This window comes from Phascolarctos cinereus, unplaced genomic scaffold (genome assembly GCF_003287225.1).
Source record: "Phascolarctos cinereus isolate Bilbo 61053 unplaced genomic scaffold, phaCin_HiC Scaffold_4;HRSCAF=312, whole genome shotgun sequence".
Classification (NCBI taxonomy): Eukaryota; Metazoa; Chordata; class Mammalia; order Diprotodontia; family Phascolarctidae; genus Phascolarctos; species Phascolarctos cinereus.
The window spans coordinates 60,366,763-60,391,147 of record NW_027555847.1 but is presented as its reverse complement, the minus strand read 5'-3'; the positions used below and the strand labels follow the sequence as shown (position 1 = coordinate 60,391,147).

General features: G+C 46.8%; 1 protein-coding gene across 2 annotated transcripts in view; it reads right to left on the bottom strand.

Annotated features, from left to right (window-relative positions):
- Positions 1–24,385, bottom strand: part of PLXNA1 (plexin A1) — a 312,964-nt gene that overhangs the window by 156,146 nt on the left and 132,433 nt on the right. For both annotated transcript variants that reach the window (XM_020981168.2, XM_020981169.2), the window contains exon 4: positions 2,589–2,729. In XM_020981168.2, coding sequence (XP_020836827.1) covers positions 2,589–2,729 — 141 coding nt within the window. The remainder of the gene's footprint in view (positions 1–2,588; positions 2,730–24,385) is intronic.

The following is a 24,385-nucleotide window of genomic DNA, read 5'->3' as shown; positions in this document are numbered from 1 at the left end:
CAACACTCCACATACGTCTAGGCCGGGGCTGGGTATATTTTAACAGGCTCTAAGTTAATTCTGGAGAGACAGGGCGCCGTACTAAAAAAATGCCACCAGCCCTCACATCAGAAGGCGAGGCTTCCCTCCCAGCTCTGACTCCTACTAACCCAGAGCAGCGCAGCGAAGTAGCACAGTGAGAACACTAGCCCTGGAGTCAGGAAGACCTGAGTTCAACTAGAACCTCAGACACCTCAAATAGGCAAGTCACTTCACCTGTCTGCCTCAGTTTCCTCAACCGTAAAATGCAGATAATAATAACAACACTTATCTCTCAGGACTGTTGTAAGGACCAAATAAGACATCTGTGAAGTACTTTAGCACAGTGCCTGGCACACAGTAGGTGCTTAATAAATGTTTGTTTCCTTCCTTCCTACTAATTAAGCGATTCATTGCCCCTCTCAGGGCCTCAGTTATGCCCTCTACAAAATGAAGGTGTTCCTTTGACCTGCTGACACCATTTCTAAGCACACACTCCAAGGAATTCAAAGACAGAGGGAAAGGCCATATAGACAAAAATATCCATAGTGATGCTTTTTTTTTTGTCGTTGTTGTTAAGATTAATACAGATCTGTATTAGTACAGATCAGCACCTGTCTCTAAGAGCATGGCATGGGCGCACTGAGAGATTCAGTGATTTGTCCAGGGTCTATTAAGTGCAAGACTTGAATTCGGGTCTGCCTGACTTTGAGGCCAAGTCTCTATCCACTAGGGCACCATGTTTCCTACAGCAGCAAAGCTGGAAGGAAAGTGGGTACCCAACAACTAGGGAGTGGCTGAACAAAATGTGCTATGTAAATATAATGGGATATTGTTACACTGTAAAGAAATGATGAATAGGAAGAATTCAGAAAAACATGGAAAGACTTCTATGAACTGATGCAAAGTGAAGAAAGAAGAACCAGGAGAAAAATTTACAGGCTGAGCACACTAATGGAAAGGCAAACAACGCTGAAAGGCTTCAGAAGTCTAACCAATGTAGCGGTCATCCAGAACTCCAGCGGGCTGATGGTGAACAGAGGCAGACGTAGTCAGATGTGGCCAATGAGGTCATTTGTTTTGCTTGAAAAGGGAAGGTCCTGTGGGGTTATGGGTGTCAGTAAAAACTGATGGTGATGGCAAAAGAAAACATATCAAACATCTAAAAAATAAAATGAAACGAGGGGTCTGAACCCAATTATCTCCAAGGCCCCTTCCAGCTCTAATATTCTGTGGGTCATTATTTCCATTCTCCAAAGGGGGACGGGCTAACCTGGAGAGGCTAGAGAGATACAACACTGGGCTGATCTGTACTTCCCCACCCTCTGATAGAGGCCCAGACTGGCTCCAACATGGTCATGCAGCTGGGGGCCCTCAAAGGTCAGGAGGAATTTGGCTGTACTAGAGCTAAGGAGATGAATGCATCCCTGCCCCTTAGCCCTCAGGCAATGATAATGTGAGGAGCACCAGGAGGGCAGCAGAAACAGGACAAAGAGACAAGCCACTTGGGGGCTTCCTGCCAGAATCCACCAGGGCACCCCCTACCCAGCACCAAAACAGACGGGCTAGAAACCTCTCCTAACTGCCAACTACGTGCCCCAGCCTGCGCAGGATGAAAGAGGCTTGAGGGCCTACCATGTGCCCCAGCTTGTGGGGATGGGAGAAAAGTGAGTGTATCTCAGGGAGTGGACAGAGAAAATGTCTTCTACTGACAAGAACACCTAAAATCAGGGGATCCAGGTCCCTCTGCCCATTCTGATGCGAGCTGGGTGGCCTAGGACAATCGCTTCCTCCTCTGCAAAACATGAGGATAACAATAGCACCTACTTCCGGGTTCTTGGGAGGAACAATGAGATTAATGGAAGGAAAACACCTTGAAACACTACATCAATGCTATTTGTTAGTTATTAGTATTATTATTATTTCTACTCTTCCTCCGAAGACCTGAGTTCAAACCCTCCCTCAGACACTTACTAGCTACGTGACCTAGGCAAGTTCATGCAGCCATTCTGTGCCTCAGTTTCTTCATCTGTAAAACAAAGGTAACATCACCTACTTCCCAAGACAGTTGTAAGGCTCAAACAAGATGACATATGTAAAGCGCTTTACAAACCTGAAAGCTCTGTACAAATGTTATCATTGTTATAACATTACTGAACAGTAGAGGATGATATAAATGTCTATTACTTCGATTTCCATCCCCATCATTTCTTCTGATCCTCACAGAAGTCCCATGAGAGAGAAAGAACAGGGATTATGATTCCCCTTGTTTTTTACAGGAGAGAAAAATCAGGTCTCGGGGTGTCTCAGTGACTCCCTCAAAACCACGCAGCAGGCAGGAGGGATGGGAAAGAACCCAGGGCGCCTGGCACAGAAGCCTGTGCTCCTTCTATGAAATCATAGTGCCTCCTCTCAGCTCTCAGACTTTGATGCATATAAAATGGCTATCCATACAACTTTTTAGCCGCATAACCCCTGGGTGCCTCCCCAAAACCTGGCACACAGAAGGGACTCATCATGCCAAGAACACCAGTGAACAACAGCACAGGAATGCAGACCCGGACACCTACCTGCTTCTCGGTCATGGCATAGATATACTGCCGGCTGGGGCTCAGGACTAGATCTCTCAGAATGGAGCTGCCCTCATGGGCCACCACGTTCTCGTACTGCAAGGCAGGGCGTCCCCCGGGACTGGACAAGTCCACCAGGATCTGTGGAAGGGAGAGGAAGGAGAAGGTCAGACTTTTTGGACAAACATCTAGCAACCCGCCCCACCCCCAAGAGCTGAACACAGAAACCTCGTCTCCTACTCAGAGAGGCAGATGTCACCTCCATCATAATCCCTTCTGGGAGACTGTATCCCTTATTGGTACTCCACCTCAGGCCTTGCTGGGAGGCCAATAAGGAGACTTCATCATCCATACAAGTTGCAAAGAAGAGATTGGACGCAGATTCTCCACTGAATTCCTGAGATGGAAGGTGATATGGAGATTCCCTGCGCCAGGGCAGTATACTGGAAAGAATATTGAACATGGGAGTCACAAGAGCCTGGATTCAGATCCCAGCTGCACCACTGTAACTTTGGGCAAAAAAAACCTTTAACTTTCTGGGCCTCAGTTTCCTTACAGATAAAACTCAGGACTTGTGGATTTCTCCTTCATCTTCTAATAAATCCTATGATCTGCCTTGTATAATTCAACTCTCTCATTACAGATAAAGCAGGTGGTGGGACTTGGGAAATACTGAAAGGCTTCTTGCCTTAGACCAAAGCAATCCTCTCTGCCCATCACCAGCTTGCCTGAAATTCTCACTGTTAATCACCCTCTTGAGTCAGGGCATTCTGTCTCCAGAAGGCACCTGTTCACAGACAACTGCAGGGGAAAAGAAACAGCTTTGGATTCCAAGTCGAAGGACCTGGGACCAAGTCCCTGTTTTGCCATTTGCTATGCGACAGAAAAGCATGAGAAGGGCCCTGAGGGATGGTGGAAAGAGCAACGGATTTGGACGCAGGGGAGAGCTGGGTTTGAAACCTGCCTCTCATACCTCCTAGCTGTGTGACCAGGACAGATGACTTAACCCCTCTGAACCTCTCTCACCAGAGCTGCAGTAAGGGCTGAATGAGATGATGCATATAAAGTGCTTTGTCAGCTTAAAGTGCCACATCCTCGTCACTCATTAGAGTTGTAATTAGTATTCAGAATACCAAAGCAGTGGGAGCCCTTCCCTGGCCTCAGCTTTACAATCCCTAGCTTGGAACCCAATCAGAGCTCCCCCTCTGGCCTCCAATGCCCAACCCCAACCCCAAACACCCCCAATCCCCATCCCATCCCGATCCTCTTGGCTCAGCTCCAGTCTCTGCCTTCCATGATAAAGCCCCAAGTCATTTGCATAGTTTCCCATCCAGAAAGAGGGAGCTGGGGGAGAGAAAGAGGGCCCCCCTTGCCCCCAGCCGCCTTATTAGCATGGAAATGTATTCCAGATCACAAACAAACTGGGGGCCGTTTAATTAGAGCGACTCCTCTGATTCCCCGCCAGCCAGCCTGCCGATAACATCAGCCAGGAGTATTTTTAGTCGCTTTCACAAAACAAATGTATTTAATTAAGAGAGAGAGACCCCTGAGGAACTTCCCAGAAATGTGAACTTCCCTGCAAACCACAGGGGCCATGGGATGTGGGTCTGACTCTGGGGCTGGAAGTAGGGGACAGAGAGAGGCAGAGACCTGAGCTCCTCCTCCCGGCCTCCCCGCAGCTCCCACAGACCTTCTCCAGGCAGAGAAAGGCGCTGGGGCAACGGGAGGAAATGTGTTCATTAGGGCTGACTCACCCCAAACGCCTGCTCCTTTCCTCCACCATGCTGGGAGGCAGCGTGCTGTGTGGCACTGGGCCAGAACACTGGCCTAGCTTCCAGCGCCAGCCAGACTGACACCATCAATGAGGTTATCAACGGAAGGAACCTTACAAAGAGGAAACTGAGCTCGGAGATTCTCTCCTCAGCTAGTTCTATGACACCTGGGCCTCAGATTCCTCATCTGGAAAATGAGTTAGAGCCCCCCTCCTATCTCTGATATTCTAGGATGCCCCGGTCTGACTTCGTGACATAATATGATTCTGCTTCATGATTATCAGTTGTGATGGGAAGGGGATGGAAAAGAGTGGGGGATGTTGGTATGGAGGAGAGGATACATGAGAGCAAAACCTAGGGAGGGGAGAAAGGATCAGAGAAGTGGAAGGAATCTGAAATGTAATCTATCTGTTCTGTTACCCAAAGGCCAGGGCTCAATTCCCAATATGCTTTGCTGTCCAGAATCCTGGTACAAAATCCTGGGGGGAGAAATTGTCTTAGGTAGTAAAGAAATTAGGTCACCAAGAGATGAAAAGGTTTGCTTACACCTGACTCATCTGGGACTTCAATCGCAGCTATAGCCACTGAGAAACAAGGCAGGAAGCAGAGAAGCAGCACTGGGTGACAAAGAGAAGGGACAGATTCCTCCATCCCACCATCAAGGGGTCTGCCACCTTCCTCCCCTCCCATCGCTTCTGGTCAGAAAGCACTCAGAGGCAGCTCTTTCCCTCTCTCCCCCATCTCCCTTTATCCACTCCCGGTTCTTGGGTGTTTGAAGGCTTACTAAGACCCTTTCCTCATCACCCTGTGAGGGAGGTAATGGAAGGATCAATCCCCTCCCCCATTTTACAACTGGGAAAACTGAGGCTCAAAGCAACTTCCTTCTCAGGGACTCAGTTTCCTCATATGTAATGAATGACAGTTGGACTACTTGGCTCCCCTCTCCTTCAAACTGCTGCCCAAATGAGTTTCCTTAAGTGCAGATGTGACCATGTCACCCTCTTGCTCAGTTAACTCCAGCAGCTCTGCTTTCCCTTTCGGATCAGATACAAGCTCCTCTGGCCGGCACTAACCATCCTTCACAACCTGGCTCCTTCCCAGCCTCATTTCTCTCCATCACACACTCGTCAGTGCCATCAAAGTGGCCTTTGCACGAGGGATTCCATGCCACTCTCTCCTCTCACCACCTCTGCCTCTTAGAAACCTTCAAAATTCAACTGAAAGCCCACCTCCTACTCCACCAGAGGTCTCTTCTGAGCCCCCCCTCTCAGCTCCCCTAAACTGCCCTGCATTTATCTTAAACACATGTAGTACCTGCGGTCTCCCTAGATCGAACGTATATTATACTTTCTATAGACTTCTGTGCACATGTTTTTTCCTAAAGAATGTAAGCTCCTCGGGGGCAGGGACCGTTTCACTTCAGTCTTTCCATCCCACAACACCTTCAATAGTACCAACACTTAATACATGCTAACTGAATTAATGGGTAATAAACATTTGCTGAATTAAACTTTATTCCAACTCTGGTGATTCTAAAGCCAACAGAGATTGGCTTTGAGTGGATCAGATCTGCTCGGGGTATGGGCTGGCAGAATTAAGGAAAAGGGGAGGAAGGAAATCACTGGAATGAATGTATATAGAACTTTAAGGATTACCAAGTGCTCTGCAAACACTACCTCCCTTTATCCTCAGAAAAATCCTGGAAGGCAGGTGCTATTATCAATCCTGTTTTACAGATGAGGAAACTGAGGCAGAGTTTAAGTGACTGGCCCAGGCTCACACAGCTAGTAAACAATATCTGAGGCTGGTTCTGAACGCAGGTCTTCCTGACTCTAGGTCCAATGCTCTAATCACTGTACAACCTGGATGCCTCAAACAGCAGCAAACAAAGGCCTAAGGACTAGGAAAGAAAGTCCTGAGGTAAGAATCAGGAAGTGGAAAGACCGGTTCTAGCCTAGACTCTGCACTTCACTAGCCAGGAGATCTTGGCTCAATTCCCTTCCCTGGGCCTCAGTTTGCCCATCTGTAAGATCAAAGGGCTCGACTAGGATGGCAGATTTAGACAGGGAAGAGAGTTTCAAGGTAATCTAGTTTAACGTTTTAAAGAAACTGAGGTTGAGAGGTGTGACCTATCCAAAGTCACCCAAGCAGTGAAGGCTGGAGAAAGGGTATGAACATGGGTCTTCTGACTCCAAATCCAGAACCCTCTAGGGCCCCTTCCAGTGCTAACCTTCTAAAATTCTGTAAGGGGGAAGGGATGAATGAAGCCCAGCTAGGGTGGGAGACATTCCTGAAACCCAATACGCAAAACAAAGTCTGCTTTCCCTCCTCGATCCCACATCCGCTCCAGGTCACCCCCTTGCCAATCCCTGGCCCCTTCTCTTAAATCAAACCAGACAGAACCAGAGAAAGCTATGCTTTCAGAAAGAAAATAAATACTGTAGGAGTCACTGGGCCAGCAACTTGAGTCACGGGCTAGAACCCTGGGGAAAAGTCCCGAGCCAGGTGAAGGAGGAGGGGAGAGTGTCAGCATCCAGGCAAGGCGAGACAGTTCTGCGTCGGGCTCCTTAGGGGCTGCGGGAGGGAGCTGCCCAAAGAATCAGTTAATCACTCACCAAGTCTGTGGGGCATCAAGGACCCGAGTCAGAAACTGCAGGAGGGATTGAAGAAAGAGCCTGGGAGAGCTTACCATTTCATTAGAGAGCTAAAACAATCACTCAACCAATAAGCACTGATTAAGCACCTACTGCATGCCAAGCATTGCAGACTCCAGGGGCTACGGTGGGGGGGGGGGGAATCCCCTGTCCTCGATGAGCTAAACATTACTTAGAGAGAAACAATACGCATATATATAAGACTACAGAAAATATAAATGAAGCAAGTACAAGGTAATTTGGGGGTGCAGGAGGCAGCAGATACTGGGGGGATCAGGAGAGGCCTCATGCAGGAGGCAGCCTGCTTTGGTGGAAAGAGATTTGGCTTGGCAATCAGATGGCCTAGATTTGAATCCCAACTCTGATTACTCGTTCTTCAGTCGTTTCAGTCATGTCCAACTCTTCGTGACCTCATTTAGGGTTTCCTCAGCAAAGCCACTGAAGTTATTTACCATTTCCTTCTCCAGCTCTTTTTAAAGAATGAAGAAACCAAGGCATACAGGGTTAAGTGACTTGCTCAAGGTCACACAGCTGGTAAGTGTGTGAGGCCAGATTAGAACTCAGCAAGACGGGTCTTCCTGACACCAAGCCCCTGCCCTAGGCACGATGCTGCTGAGCCTCACTGGTACAACAGATAAAAGTGATCAAACTTCCCACAAAGAGCCAAGCCTATAAAAACCACCGCCTGTCCCAAAGTGGGGCCATTAGCCCAGGAAGGTCATCTAGCAGAGCTAGGGAACAGGAAGTTAAGTGTCTCAAGGAGAGGCTGACAGGATTTCTGGGACCGGGGTAAACCAGCAGGCCAGATGAAGTCAGGCTTTTAATGTTCTGGCAAATAGTGAGAGGGTTTCTGGCCCACCACACCAAGTCAGGCGTGCTTTGGGGACTCTAGTCAAGCTCCGATCCAGGATTCTATAGGGTCATGCTCATGTTTAGGTCCTGCACTGGTCACCTCATACTGTGTTTTACACGTGCACGTGCGCGCGCGCACACACACACACACACACACACACACACACACACACATGCCTTCACTCTGACCAATGGGAGGCCACACTGCCTGAATCAAAGTGGCCAATAGGGAGGCATGGATAAGCATGGCAGCAGAGCCAGCGTAGTCCTGGAATCTTGGAATCATGGATCCAAAAATGGAAAGTTAATGGCCCATATAGGATGTATGTAGTATTCTAAGGTTTGCAAAGCACTCTGTGTGCATTATCTCATTTTACCTCACAACATTCCCGCAAGGTAGGGGCTACTATCCCCATTTTATAGATGGGGAAACTGAGGCAGACAAGCAGTTAAGTGACTGGCCCAGGGTCACACAGCTAGTAAGTGTCTGAGACCATATCTGAATTCAGATCTTCCTGACTCCTGGCCCAGCACTCTTACCCACTGCATCAGCTAGCTGCCTCAGTAGCCACATCTCATCTGATGCAGGGATCCCTACCGAAAACACCCCTCATACACAGTGATCCAGTCTCTCTCTGAACATTTTCATCAACAGGAAGCTCACTACCTTAAGAGGCAACCCTTGTTCCCTCCATTCTAGGCCGGGAGACCTGGGGCCCAGGACATCTTTTTTTCCTCTCCCCATCTCTTGTTGCAACTATTGGCCCCCGATTTTCTCCTCCTGTCCACTTTCCTCCCTGGACGGACACACACACATACACACACACACACACACACACACACACACATACACACTCTCCTCCTGCTTGTTCAGGTCTGACCTTCAGGTCAGAGAGGCTGGGACTTGAAGAAACAGCTGCCATCCCCAATCCAGGCAAGCTCTTCACATGTACATGGAGCAGAAAGGCCCCTGGCTCCCCTATGGGTCTTTAAGCCACTCCCATATGCACAGAGAGCAGAAAACCCTGTCAAGAGTGTCATCTTCCATTACCAAAGACCTCAGCAGCCAGAGCCCAGGAACCCACACAAGGCCACTAAGACGCTGCTGATGGCAGTTCCCATAAATCCATTTTCCCAACCAGAGACACCTGACGCACGCTGGGATAGTGCAAGGTGGGGAGGGAGATGTAGGCTTGGCAGACACACTCCCCCCACCACAGCCCGCAGTACAGACGTGGCACAGTCCCGAATCCTGCCATCAGCTGGACCAGATGGCTCTCCCTGTCTAGGGTGCCCAGAACAAATGCACCTAGGCAAACACCCCCACCCCACCCCCGGGCAAAATCCCAAAGAGACAAAGCAATTCTCTGTAGAACTAAAAGGCAAGAGAATATTTCCCTGTGGACTCTTGGGGGGAAAAGAACATTCCTTTAAGGAACCCTGGAGAGAAAGAACATTCCATGACGAAACCCTGGGGAGAGAGAACATTTACCTCCTGGAATCCTAGAGAGACAGTGTTTCTCTTTGGAACATCAGGAATGAGCCCCACCTGAACTGACCCACTGCAGACCCTCCGTGGGTGCCTGCTCCAGGGGCAACCAGGGGCTAGTCAAACAACTTATTCAAGAGGGACTTTCTTTGAATCAGGCACTAGGAGAAGCACTATAGGGAGCATAAGGGAAAGGTATAGTCCCTGCCTTGAGGGAGCATATAGCCTAACTGAGGAGACAAGATGTGTGCGCACACATACGCAAAACGGAGAACAAGAGAAGATGAGGACAAGATTGAGTGTCTAACCAAGAACCAAGTGGGTAATAGAGGGAGACGCTAACAGAGTTCAAAAATTACTGGGGGGAGGGGGAGGAATTTGAGCTGGACCTTGAAGAAAAGGCAGCATTTAGATGGGGGGGGCAGGGAGAGGCACAGCAAAATGAAGAACCCTACTACTTTAAGAGCTGGAAGATACCTGAGAAGTCAGCTAGTCTAACCTCCCACCCAGGGCAGGAATCTCCTCTTCTCTCTCTCTGTATACACACACACACACACACACACACACACACCACACACACACACACACGTACATATGTGTGTATGTATGTGTGAATACATGTGTGTGTGTTGTGTGTCTGTCTGTCTATAAAACCTCACTTCTGACAGATGGTCAGCCTCTGCTTGAACATTGTGCGTGTGTGTGTGTGTGTGTGTGTGTGTGTGTGTGTGTGTGTATAATCTCAACTTTGATTGACGGTCAGTCTCTGCTTGAACATTTCCATTGATGGGGAAATCACTACCCACACATGGCAGCCTGAATCCATGCTGAACAACATTAATTACTACAGCTATAAATTATGGAAGATAGAAATCAGGCTTCTCCAAGGCTAAAACATAGTAGTAATTATAATAACAGTATTTAGTATACATTACATATACTATATATAATACAGAGTAATAATAGTCATTATAATAATTATGATAATAAGTATTTATATAGTGCTTTAAGGTTTCCAAAGTATTATACAAATATCTCATTTTTCTGGAAAGGCCAGAATTAGATCTCAGTTCTCCTGACTTCCAATTCAACGTTCTTTGCTCTACACTACCCTGCCTCCGTCCATCAGCCTTGTCCAATAAAGGCTGGGTTTTCATCATTCACTAAGGAAAACTTCCCCATCTTCAGAGGCCCTTCCCATATTCCTTTCCCATTTCTCTCAGTTCAAAGTTGTTACCACCAGGGTGCCCAGCCAGTACCAGATACATGAACAGATGAGGGCTCGTGAGACGGAAAGGGCCTGGACCCAACTGAGATGATGCTCAGCTGTGAAGAGGCTGTAAGTTAAGAGTTCTTAACTTCTGTGTCACGGACCCCCTTAGCAATCTGGTGAAACCAAAGGACTCCTTCTCAAAATAATATTTTTAACACATGTTATAAAATACATAGAATTAACAGAGGAAATTAGTTATGCTGAAAATTATTTTTTAAAACTTCTTTTAAATTCACAGACCCCAGATTAAGAATCCTTGCTGTAAGAAGAGACAATGTATGCTAGCTAGAAGGCACCTGGGACCAGAAGCTAGGAGGGCTGCACGAACATCGTAGGCCTTGCGGGGGCTCATGTGCTTAACGAATGCTTAATGTGCACCTGCTATGTGCATCGTCCTGGGCCAGAGAATAAGCCCTTCTCAATGGTATAATACATGTGGCCAGGTGTGGTGATGCATATCTATAATCCTGCTGCTGAGGAGGGAGGCTCAAGGCGGGGGGATCAGCTGAGTTCAGGGGTTCTGGGCAGCAGTGGGGCTGCAGGGAAAAAGGAACAGCTTACACCTTCTAGGCCATCAGTAAGTGGCGGCTGCATTTCCAGTCTGGAAGCACAGAGAGACCCAGGCTTAAATACGTGTGTGTGTGTGTGTGTGTGTGTGTGTGTGTGCGCGCGCGCACGTGCGTGCACGCGCATGTGCACATGTGTACACATACACACATGTGCACGCGCATGTGCACATGTGTACACATACACACATGTGTGTGTGCATAGACACATGGGTATGTACATACTTGTGTATGCACATATACATATAGACAGATCCATTAAATGGCTAGAGACAGAGCTGTGAAAGAGATTTTTCCTTCTCTGTACAATGAAAGGGTAGGACCAGATAATCTATAAGATTCCTTCTGGTTCTAGCCACTTTATAATTCTATGACTTATCATCAAAAAGTATCTGGCAAACAATGACCATGTATGAGGGCCAAGGATTGATATATAAAGTGTCTAAGGAAAGGTCTTGCCCTCAGGAGCTTATACTCCAGCCTGGAAGATGGGACATGAGCATCATGATGGAATTCTATGAAATGGGTAGAAAACAAGGGGAAGGATCCTGGAATCTCTAGCTCCCTTCACGAACCCTTTGCTCATTTCCCTAAAGCCGTGTGTGTGTGTGTGTGTGTGTGTGTGTGTGTGTGTGTGTGTGTGTGAGAGAGAGAGAGAGAGAGAGAGAGAGAGAGAGAGAGAAGAGAGAGAGAGAGAGAGAGAGAACAAGCATTAGAATATATTATAGCAGGAGCCCTTTTTTTGGTCTTTGTATATACAGTGGACACCACAGTGTCTAGTCCACAGAGATTTAATAGATGCTCAATGAATTAACTTGAATAATACAAAAACCACCTCATATGCCTTAGGAACGCGACCAACTGATGATCAGTAAAGATGACTTGACTTAGCATCTTCTGTGTGCCCAGCTCTGTGCTGGGTGAGATACTCTTCAGGGAGAGCAGACTCATCTTTTTAATTATGTTTTGTTGAGGGACAGATGAGACTTACTTTGTATTTTCTAAGCATGTGCTAACTGATTGCCAAGGAGGAGAAGTGAACTGGGATATTGGGCGGAAAGCAGCAGAAGGCGAAATCTTTGCCTTCCTCAATAGTGGATGTCATCGTTAACGGCAGCAAGGGGGTGAGGAGGCAAACGTCTGGGAGACCAGTGGAGTAGAGGCAGTAGTGGGCTACAAGTTGGGACATCTGGGTTCCACCCTGAGTGAGTCCTCTGCTTCTCTCCACCTCATTTTTCTACCTCTCTATGATTAAGGGGTAGGTCTAGACAATCTAAGATTCCTTCAGGTTCTATCCATTTTATAATTTTATGATTTATCATCAAAAAGTAACTGGTGAACAATGATTATTTATGAGGCATGAGAACAGAGATGTAAAGAATCTAAGAAAAGGTCTCTGCCCTCAGGAGCTTATGCTCTAGCTAGAAAGACAAAACACCAGCATTCAAAGAGATAATTATAAATACCCTGGCAACTATGTAGAGTTAGACCGTGAATTCATGAGAGCAAAGAAAAGATCTGAATTAGTAGAAATCTAGAAGAGGAATAATGAGAAACCGATATGGTATATAATTTTTAAAACTCAATCCTGAATCACTTAAACAAGTAACTAATAATGAAAGATGGGAAACAGAAATGACATGAAGAACAAATTATATTAATTTGTTCCATTTAAGCAATGTAAATCCATCGCCAAAAGAAGAAGACCAAAAGAACACCAAAAGTGCCTTAGTCAGCAAGGTGAAGAAAGATGGAAGCCAAGGGAAACGCTAGTTTAGAATGTAAGTTCATCTGCAAAATCCTGTAAGGAAGGATTATGGATGACTGTGAAGAGTACTGTCTCACGAAGCACAGAGTAGTAGTGGAATGTGGCAAGAATCTAAGCAAAGCTATCCTTAAGTGTTTAAGGAGGAAAGGGAAAAGACAGCAAATGGGAAAGAGGGAAAAGATCTGCAAAGATTTGTTTTCCCCATCAAAGGCAATGGAGTCACCGCACTTGGGACTTCAATTTCACAATCCCAGAAGTACTTATAATAGGGAAGGTAGAGAAAGCACAAAGAAGGGAAGAGCAGCATATTGTGAGGGCTTTGAGGGATCAATACACAAGACATATAAAAGAGGGAAAGATAACTATTTGGCCGAACAAATTATGGTAGATGAACATAATGGAACAGTATAGTGACATAAGAAATGACAAAAGGGATGGTTTCAGAGGCACTTGACTAACACTTGGGAAAACGTGTGTGAACAGATGCAGGGGTAAGTAGGCAGAGTGAGGAGAGCAACTTGTAAAACATTGTTAAGAAAAGCAACTTTGAAAGTCTTAAGAATTCTGATCAATGCCAATAACGAACCACCATTCCAGAGGACTGGTGAGGTAACATACTGCCCACCTCCTGAGAGAGAGAGAGATAGACTCAAGGTAAAGGAGACAAATATTCTAGGACATGTCAAATTGTTTTGCTTAAACATGCTTATTATTTGTTGCAAGGGTTGCATTTTTTTTTATTGGAGGAGAGGGAATTTGAGGGCAAGAAGGGATCTAGCAAAAGGATAGCCAAAAATAAAGAAATAAGAAAAGATGATAACTGAAGCATTTTTAACAGGCACAGAAGAGAACATAATAGCTCACATTTTTATAGTGCTTTAAAGGTTTGCAAAATGTTTTACAAATATTATCTCATTTTATCCTCACAACTCTGAAAAGTAGGGTCTATTATCAGTCCTATAAGGAAGGTTAGAAGGAAAACAGGTATGCAGGATAGCTTTGCAAGCAACATGTTTGGGGCAGGTAGGTGCCTTGGAGTTAGGAGGACCTGAGTTCAAATCTAACCTCAGGCACATAACACTCACTAGCTGTGTGACTCTGGGCAAGTCATTTAACTCCAACTGCCTCACCCCAAAATAGAAAGTAACATGTTCACACAGCACAGAACAAAAGAAAACTTACAAGGAAGCAAAGATGGACAGCTCTAAACACAATGCGTTGTATGTATTATATAGGCTTTCTTGAAATGGAAACTTATTGCCATATATTTTGAATCCTCTCTCATGTTCTGCTATGCACATGGCAATGCTTTTTTTTCTTTTCTTATTTTGAATTGTTTTAGTTTTAGCATGCAAGTTTGTTTCTTTTTCTTCTTTTGTATTTAAGTTTAAAATAAAATTAAAAAACAAAGTAACATGTTCATTTCATTGTATATACACATGAATATGTCTATGTAATATGTATCATATATTAAATCAAGCTGTACATGACACAGACTCATGTTTTTTATCTATGATCCTCTTTTTCTGTCCTTCTTTGCATATTCAAATTTTTTGTGTTCAAGAAATTCAGACTTTAAAAAATTAATATCAAATGGTCCCCTGGAAAGTGTCTGCTACTGTTGGGGGGGCAGATAACAGCACAGAGTCCTAGGTGAAGAGGAATCCTCTGTGGATGGTGAGATCCTCCCTCTACTCCCATTCACTGATGACACTCTGCTACTTGCAAATATCAGAGAAAAGATGCCTCAATGCCCACTCAAAAGACTTTGGCCTGACCATCCACACCGAAAATACCAACTGAATGAAGAACAATCACTGTGCCCACATGATGACACGCACTTGGATGGAAAGCCGATAGAGTCTGTCTATCAGTACATATACGTGGGACAGACAATACATGTGTACCCCGCATTGTGCAGGGTTGAACAAGATGAAGAGGAGGGATTGTAAAGCTCTTTGAATGACCCCTAGGCTCTCCCAGAAAGAAAGAACCATCTTTTAAATGCCAGCATCCCAACAGTGTTCCTGAAGCAAAGACATGGAATCCAAGTCCCCAAAAGAGTATCACACATGGGTGTGAACAGGCTGCAACCATAATCCCTGAGGAACAGCAAAGAAGAAGGTCACCAGAGAAATGGAGGATGGGAAAGATGATGGACAGCCAGAGTGAAGCACCCACTGATATCCTCAAGACATCAGAGAAAGCAAAACAGCTTCCAGAACACTGGACTGGCTCCCTGTGGCACACTTCTGGAAGTACATGGACAAGAATCACGTGGGCATGGGAGGGAGGGTAGCTGGAGGGAACTTCCAAACTGATCAGATCACACACAGATTCATTTGTCTGAGCACCTAGCCTGTCAAAATGAAAGAGCCCTGAAGATGGGGTGAAAAGACTTGGGTTCTAATACTGGCTTTGCCCGTTCCAGTTGCATCACCTTAGGCAGGTCATTTTCTCTGGGCCTCAGTTTCTCTATCTGTAAATGAGGTTGGATAAAGTGATAGCTAAAGTATCTTCCTTTTGAAAACTTCTCAAACCTTAAAAGCACTATGCCAATTTAAGTAACTTATACTAGGGGACAACTGAATGAGTACAGACACAGGGTACAGTAAACATTTGGAGGAAAGATTTGGGAAAGGCGGAGGAACTGAGCCTTGAACAAATAGGGCACAGACAGAGTGCATTCCAGGGAGAGAGGATAGGTGAGGAAAGAATGCAGAAGGGGTAGAAATTCACATGTTCTGTGCTGAAGGAACAGGAAATAAACCTGTTTCGTCACAGAATTCAGACCAAATAATGCAAGGCTGACTGTAGCGGCCGGATCCCAGAGGGCTCCTGCCGTCACCCGAGCCTGGACGAGGTCAGCGCTCCTGCCTGGTATGTGACAGTATGCAGCTGGCCTCCTGCCTCCCCCAGAAAGGTCTGTCACTCGCCTAAGTAGCTGACGGCAGCCTGTGTTCCAGGCTAGGGGACAATGGCAGAAGGGACTTATCTCATGTCAGTGCCTTAAGAGTTGGGGACTCAAATTCAACATGTAAATTTATGCAAAATAGAAGGCAATTAGGACTGGGATTCACAGCCTTGGAACCTCCTGAAGTGTCCAGCCAGGCTACTTATCATCTTCTTGGTAATTCTTGGTTAATTTTGGGGCCTCTTTGCAGCAGCTGGGAAGGGCAGGGGGGAGAGATTCCTCACAGGCAAAGTTCCACAGAGCACAGCCCAGAAAACCTCACCCTTCCTCTGTCCTTCTCAGGGCAGAAAAAGGCAAACCTCAAGGATGCCCTACCCTGATCCCCTCATTTTACAGATGAGGAAACTGAGGCCCATAGGTCAAGGATTTGCTCAAGGTCACCCTGGGAGTAAAATAAGCATCAAAGGCAGAGTTGGAGCAGTGCAGTACAGTCCAAAGAACCCTGGGCCAACAAAGAAAGAAAGTCCTAATCTTGGCTTGGCCGCTTTGTGTGTGACCTTGGGCAAATCCCTTGAAATCCAAGCAAAATCCAATGAGCAGGGACCTTAGAGGTGCCCTATTCCCCTCCTTTTACAGTTAAAAATAAAATAAAATAAAAGCCGAAGCCCAGAGAAGGACTATTCTTAACCAAGAATAGTCACTCAACAGGTATTTATTAAGCCAGTGAGTCAATCAACAGTTATCAAATACCTACTATGTGCCGGGAGCTGTGCTAGGGATATAAAAAGCGCCAAAAGACAATCCCTGTCCTCAGGCAGCTGACAATCTAGTGGGACAGACAACAAGCAAACATATGGGAGACAAGCTATAGACAGGATCAACAGGAAATAAGTAAAAGAGGGAAGATGCTAGAATGCAGAGGGGTTGGGGAAGGCTTCCTGAAGAAGATGGGATGTTAGCTGGGCCTTAAAGGAAGGCTTTCACTTTCTATATAGCCTATGTCCCAGGCACCGCTGGAAAACAGCCCTCGGGGTGCTGAGAACAGGGGCAAGAATGTATGCAGAACACGAAATGCTGAGTAACTTCTCGGGGTGAAGGAGGGGGTGCACACCATCATTCCTGATCTGTACCACTGCCCCTCCCCCTGCCAGCCGCCACGTTTCTGGGATAGAAACAGACTATAGTTTGGAAAAGATTCCAGTATGGGTGAGTCACAAAGGTTTGTGGTATTTCAGAGGTTTTTACCCTTATTTCATCAGGAGTTCAGTTAGGGAGTCCCCACCCATTCCTCCAGCACTGTGGTTATCTGCTGGGGTGATGAATGTATTCACTAGACAGACAAGTACCAGCAGATCTTTCCATCACATGCCCCACAAGAGGTTGGGGGCAAGAGCCAAAAAGGCACTGGGGAAAAAGGGCTGGAGAGAGAGAGAGGCCTGGGCCTGACTTGGTCACGAACTCGTCCTGTCATCTTAGCCAAGTCCCTTCCTGGCCAGGGGCCTTTTAACCAAAATACTGCATCTAGGGGGTACAGCAGACAGAAGGCCAGGCATGGAGTCAGGAGGATTCGAGTTCAAATATGGCCTCAGACACTTATTAACTGGGTCACCCCGGGCAAGTTTGCCTCAGTTTCCTAACCTGTAAAATGGGAGTGAATAATAGCACCTACCTCTCAGGGTTGTCATGAACAGCAAATGAGATTATAATGGCAAAGCGCTGCATACCGCGCCTGTCATACTGTATAAATGTTAGCTACTAGCTAGTATTATTATTATTCTCTGCATGCGTCCTTCCGGCTTTAAATTTGATGATTATAGGCTCATGGACAGTATTTGCTAAGTACCTACGAGGTGCTGTGAATTATGTAATCAATCAATCAATGAGCAAGCAATACACTCAAGATTCCAATCTATTTGAGCCACTTAAGAGAAAAGAAAAAAAGCACGGCAATAAAAATGGTCGTCTAATATTAAGATCAATCACGATGATGATGAACGCCTGACTGGCAGTGTGCCGGTTTCAGAGCCAGGAAGACCTGGGTTCAAATTCCACCTGTGACGCACACTGGCTGTAAGACATCGGGTATTTCCCTTCCCCTTTCATATGGGGCAATTTTCCCTAAGAGTATAAGTTGAGACATATGTAGTAGAAAGAATATGGAAAAAAAAATAGAAAAAAGAAAAAATATTGGATCTAGGGTCAAAACACTGCTTTATCTCCTGCCTCTGATACTTACTGGACTGTGTGACCTCAGGCAAGTTGCTTAACCACTCCGGGTCTCAGCTTCCTCCTCATGAAAGTAAGGAAGGTGCTCAGAGGACCCTTAAGGTCCCCTCCAACTCTACCTCCATGACTCTACCTGTATGCCTCGGCTCTCTCCTTTATAAAATGAGGATGTAGGAACTAGAGGGTTCTGAAATCCCTTGCAGCCATAGATTTCTATAAACCAGTCTGGCTTATATGGAAGATTTGTTTAGGCCAGTAATGCAAGAAGAAGCTGGAGAGATAAGTGAGGACAAGACCCAGATGGCCTTAAGGTAAGAGGCCAAGGATGGCTTATCCTCTCAGCCCTGCTTAACCCAGCATTTGGGAGAACTGGCAAGGGGCCACAGATGTGTGAAGGGCTTCACAGTTCACAAGGAGCTCTCTCCTGACCACCCTGCAAGGCAAGGAGGGCAGAGATGATGATCATTCCCATTCTGCAGCTGAAGAAATTCTGGCTCTGCTAAGGACAGAGCTCCCAAATGGGTGACCCAGCTGCTGAGCGACTGCGCTGGAATTCAAAATCAGGTCCTTGGGTGAAGAAGACTGACCAGCAGCACGGCATGACTGCCCATGGCAGGTCATCTCTAAAGAAAACATGAGGCACAACTAGGGGGTGCAGCGGATACAGCAGCGGATACAGCAGCGGATACAGCACTGGCTCCGGAGTCAGGAGGACTTGGGTTCAAATCTGCCCTCAGATACTTACCAGCTGTGTGACCCTGAGTCAAGTCACTTAACCCCAATTGCCACAAAAAAAAAAAGAAGAAAAGAAGACATGGGAACTTCATGGCTCCCTTCCACTGGTGAGGGAAACATGTGGGGCACAGGAATCCTCCAAAGCTTGGGACAAGTCCCAAAGAAGTACCTGTCAGCCTTGAAGGTCTGCTCCTGCTGGAGTCTGGGAACAGGGTGTTGGGGAGGGGGAGGAGGAAAGGGAGAGATTAGGAGTGTGCAAGGCCAGTTTGAGAGGGGCGTGTAGGGAATACCAGGGCTTTCCTTCTTGTCTCTCTTCCCTCCCCAGCCTCCTCAGTCAAAAGTGGATCCAGCCCAGCCCCACAAAGGTCTCTGGACAAGCCAACAGGTGGCATTGGACAGCTCAGGCCTCTTTAGAGAATTTCAAGGGGTGTGGAAAAACAGCTTGAACAGATGCAGCCGTCTGTCTGTCTGAATGACCACCTGCCACACTTGCCCCCAATTTGCCTTTGGCAAATTCCCCACCCAGGCCCCTTTTGTACACTCAACGAGCCTTTATGGAGTCACTATTGCCCGTCGCTGCGGGTGGCAAAGAAGACATAATCTCTGCCCCCCTTGCCATCCCTTCCCTACCCACTATCCTCAGCTCAGTCTGCCTCAGGAGACAAAGCTAACTCCTATGAAATCAAGTAACAAGTACTACAGAGTCATGTGCTACGTTTTCCTAACACAACACTGACCAGCGTATTGAAAATGAGTATAAGAATCATGGGATGAGGAAGGGTGGACCCCAGAGCAAAAATCAGGAGAACGGGCTGGAGTCAACACTCAACCAACTACATCACCTTAGACGGATCCCCTTCTTTCTCTGGACCTCAGTTTTCCTTTCTGTAAGATGAGGAGGCTCTGGGGTCCCTTCCAGTCCTCTACCTGTAATCCTATGACTCCGAAGTTAGCTAACAGCTCTTAAATTCTATGTTCCAATTTCCCCTATAGCCAAAACATTCCACTGACATTCTATGTTCTAAGGTCCCTCTGAGCGCCAACATTTTGGGTTCTAAGGCTCTTTCTAGTTCTAACATTTTGTGCTCTAAGGCTGCTTTCTAGCTCTGACGTTCCACATCCTCTAAAGCCCTTAAAATATTTTGTATTCTAAGGTTCCTTCCCTCTCTAACATACCAGTTTCTAAGGTCCCTCACAGCTCTGACATTCTATGTTCTAAGGTCTCCTCTAGCTCCGGCACATACGTTCTGAGGCCCTTGGAACCTGGAACATTCTATTTTCTATGACTCCTCCAGGCTTCAATATTCCATATTCTAAGATCCCTCCTAGCTTTGAAAGTTTATATTCTAAGGTTCCTCCCAGTTCTAACATTCTATGTTCTAAGGCCCTTTCCAGGCCTTCTAGGGGTCTGATATCAGCCAAGCCAGCCTGAAAAGACCTGCCTTCTCTCTTCAGTGGGGAGGTCTGTGCACACAAGGTACATTCCAGATACCTCTCTGCTCTCCACCCCTACTCCCCACCCCCTGCGCTCCACACTTGGCTCTGTCTACCAACAGCTGTTCTTCAAAAGAATCTGCATCCTTCTGCCCTTGGGAATCAGGGCTGTGACCTCTGCAGGGCAACAGCTGGGCCCTGTGACTGGGACACCCTGCCCACCCCCAGGTCCCTCCCTCCCAAACATACATGTACCCTTAGCAGGCTGCTTGCCCTCCCACCCTGGCCTTGCGGGCAGGCAGCTGAGACTTGGCTCTCACTCACCAACAGCCTGCCTAGGCCCATCCCAGGGAATTAAGTGGTCAGCAAACATTCTTGCCATATTTCATTCATGAAAACACTGAGCTTTCTTTATACATATCTCCTCTTCTCACTGCGGAGAGGTGTCCTGGAGACAGTGAACAGAAGATTCAATGAGCCTTGGCACAAAGACAGTGAATATGCCTACCACAACTGATACTTATGTTTCTTTGACTCATTGGGGCCCATCATTTCCTCAGGTATTATGTTCTCACAGATTATTTAATAGATGTGAAAGTGCCTATCAGCTCTGTCTACATTTTACAAATTTAGAAACTGAGGCTTGAAAGAAGGAGCCTTCCTTCCATAACCCTGTTGGTCAATGACTGAGCTGGAATCAGAACCCCAGCTCTCCTGACTCCTGATCCTGGGCTCTTTCCAATGGACCAGGTCAGGTATAGTCTCCTCTGTTCCCCTGGTTTGGGGAATCCCTTCCCCCACAGAACAACCAATGCATTTGAGATCCAGCAGATCTCAGCAAAACCACCCAGAGGAATTTGGCATATGGTCCAAGTTTCACCCTCCCACTTCCCAAGCCACCCACAGGGATCTGTGGAGCTGTGGAGTAGGAAGGGGGCAGCAAAAGGAGGGCCAGCTCTGCCTCGCAAACACAGGAGCAAAGGGGAAAGGGGGCAAAATAGGCAAAGAAACCTCAAGCCACCCTCTCAGAGGTCTCTGACCCAGTCATCACTGAACAAACCTCAGGGCCAGCAATCAATCAATCTCTCTCTCTCTCTCTCTCTCTCTCTCTCTCTCTCTCTCTCTCTCTCTCTCTCTCTCTCTCTCTCTCTCTCTCTCTCTCTCTCTCACACACACACACACACACACACACACACACACACACACATACACACACACCCATGAGAACAGTCCTCTCCAGGGATACAGAGCAGTACTAGACACAGCCCCAGCCCTCAAGGAAGCCCACAGTCTAGAAGAAAGAATGCAGAGACAAAATGGTAAAAACTAGAGGAGCCGACTGTAAAGGCCCCAGGCCTGGAGTCAGAGAACCTGTACAGATGGTCCTGGGCAAGTGACTCAACCTCATTTGGGCCTCAGTTTAGCGAACTGGGGTAAACTCGGGGAGTGTCCCCCCCCCAGGCTCTGTCCTGAGTCCTCTTTTGCTCTATACGATCCCACTGGGTGATCTCATCAGCTCCCATGAGTTCAATGAGCATCTTGAAAGATGATACCCAGCCCTGATCTCTCAAATGAGGGACAATCCTCTATCACCAACAGCTGCCTGGACACTGCAAACCAAATGTTCTGTAGGTATCTCACACTCAGCAAGTCCAACACAGAACTCATTATATTTTCCCCCAAACCCTCCTTCTTTCCCATCTGCCCTATTACTATTGAGAACATCACCCTCCTCCTCTCAGCCACCAAAGCTCAGTGTCAACATTGAGTCTTCACGCACACCCCAGAGATCTAAGCCACTGCCAAATCTCGTCATTTCTATCTTCCCATGACCTCTCCTACACGTCCCCTTCCCTCCACTCACATCGTCATCACCTCTTGCTTGGATTATTATTATTTTTATAGTTATACAAAACAAATCTCCATATTAGCCATACTGAAGAAAAAAGAGAAGTAAATACGCTTCAATATGCATTCTGAGTCCACTGCCTCTCTATCTAGAGATGGACAACATGTGTCATCATGAGTCCTTTGGAACTATGGTGGGTCATTGTGTTGATCAGAGTACTCAAGTCTGTCGAAGTTGATTATCTTTACAATATTGCTATTACTACGTAGACTTGCTCTCCCGGTTCTACTTACTTCACTATGCATCAGTTCATACAAGTCTTCCCAGGTAGAAACCTGAAACCATCCCTTTCATCATTCTTCTATTATAACATGTTCAGCTATTCTCCAATTGATGGGCATCCCTAGTGTTTGCCACCACAAAAAGAACAATTATAAGTATTTTTGTCCACAGGTGTAGACCTAGTAGTAGTATAAATGATCAAAGGACATATAGAGAAAGACAGAGAGACAGACAGATGAGAGAATGCTTGGACTATTACAACAGCTTTCTAACTGGTGTCCTGGCTTCAGGTTCCTCCAATCCAGTCTTCAATTCATGTTTTTGCTTTTATTTGTATCCTAGGAATTTGCACAGTGCCAGGCACATAATAAGCATTTAATAACTATTTCCCAACTAACCTAAATATAAAAACGACTTAAAAAAAAAGTCCTTTCCAAGGTTTGTTAAGTCACAGGAACCTCTGAACATCTAATCATTTCTAGATGGCATCCCAGAAGATGGGGGTAGGAGCAAATGGGAGAAACAAGGGGTAAATCAAGGAAACGGCTGATGAATCCCCAGAAGCTGGGAAATCATCCCAAGGACTCGAAAGAGGCGTTGCTGAGTCAAACAGACATCCTGGCCCCAAAATATCTTCCTGGAGGAGTCAGGGAGGAAGACTGGCAAGCTGTTAGGCTGCCGTGAACCCAGAGAACCGACGCTGCGGGAGTCAGCCCCCAAGCCCCAGGCATCCTGATCTGCGGAGTCTATACTAATCCCAGGGAGGAGAAGGGAAAGACGGAAGCACCCGAAAGGCTGCTGTCTCTCACCCCCAGAAATAATCCTCGTTTAATAAAGATTAATCCAAGCTGAGCCTGCATTCCAGGCCTGACAGAGCCTCAAGCTAGAGAATCCTGGAGTTTTAATTACATCAGCATAATAAAGCCAAAAACAGGGTAATACTTAATCTAAATCAATGTTCATAAAGCCAAAAAATGAGAACGAGCGGGCTCAGACTGACAGATCTGACACCGGTTAAGCTAACCAGATTCCAAAGGAAAGTTATTAATGGTTGGGTGAGCTTCACCCACACCGGATGCTCCAAACCCACCTGGGGAGAAGCCAGGCCAGCAGCATTCATCCACCCAGGCGCACACCCCATACCCAAGGCCCTCACCCAGAAAAGGCCCAGCTTAGCACCTCTGGGCCACCTCCACCTGGGGGGATTCCTAAACCACCTAAGCTCCGCCCTGCAGAGCATGAAGTCCTCCAGGGCAGCTTGGTACATACAGCAATGCAGGAGCCTGGCTTAGAGCCAGAGGACCCAGGTTCAAATCTGACTCTGCAGCTTCCCCTCCCTTCCACCTCAGTTCCCTCATCTGTAAAAGGACTGGGCTGGACTGGATTCAGTTCAATGAGCACCGATTAAGCAGCTCCTTCCTGCCCTAGACAGGGCAGAACTGAAATAGCTTTAGCCCCACAAGGGAGAGACAAAGGGAACACCAGGAAGTAAATACACAGTCACTTCAAAGAGGAGGAGAAAGTGACCACTGGGAAGATCAAGGGCCTCAAACTGAACTGGGGCTGGAGGGGAACTCTGCATTTCAGGAGGTATGTTAGGACGGGGTACCATCCCAGACCACACATGCAAAGCCATGGAGGGAGGAGCGCAGAGACCAGCAGGCAGGGCACCACCAGTCTTCCAGGCCCTCTTCCAAATGGAGACAAAGCCACCCAATTCCATAACCACCATTGCTACTCTCTGGCCCCACCCCTCCTCTTCTTTGCCTTCTCACTTGCTCATGTGCCTACACACTCATTCTCCATGAACACAGGGTCTAGAGTCAGAAGACCCAGATTCAAATCCCACCTTGGGCTCTGTTTACCCGTTTAACAGGTAACAGGACACCGTACTACCTGCATAACCTTGGATAAGAGTCAGAGTCAATAAACATTCATTAAGCACCTACTATGTGTGCTCGGCACTGTGCTAAGTGCTGGGGA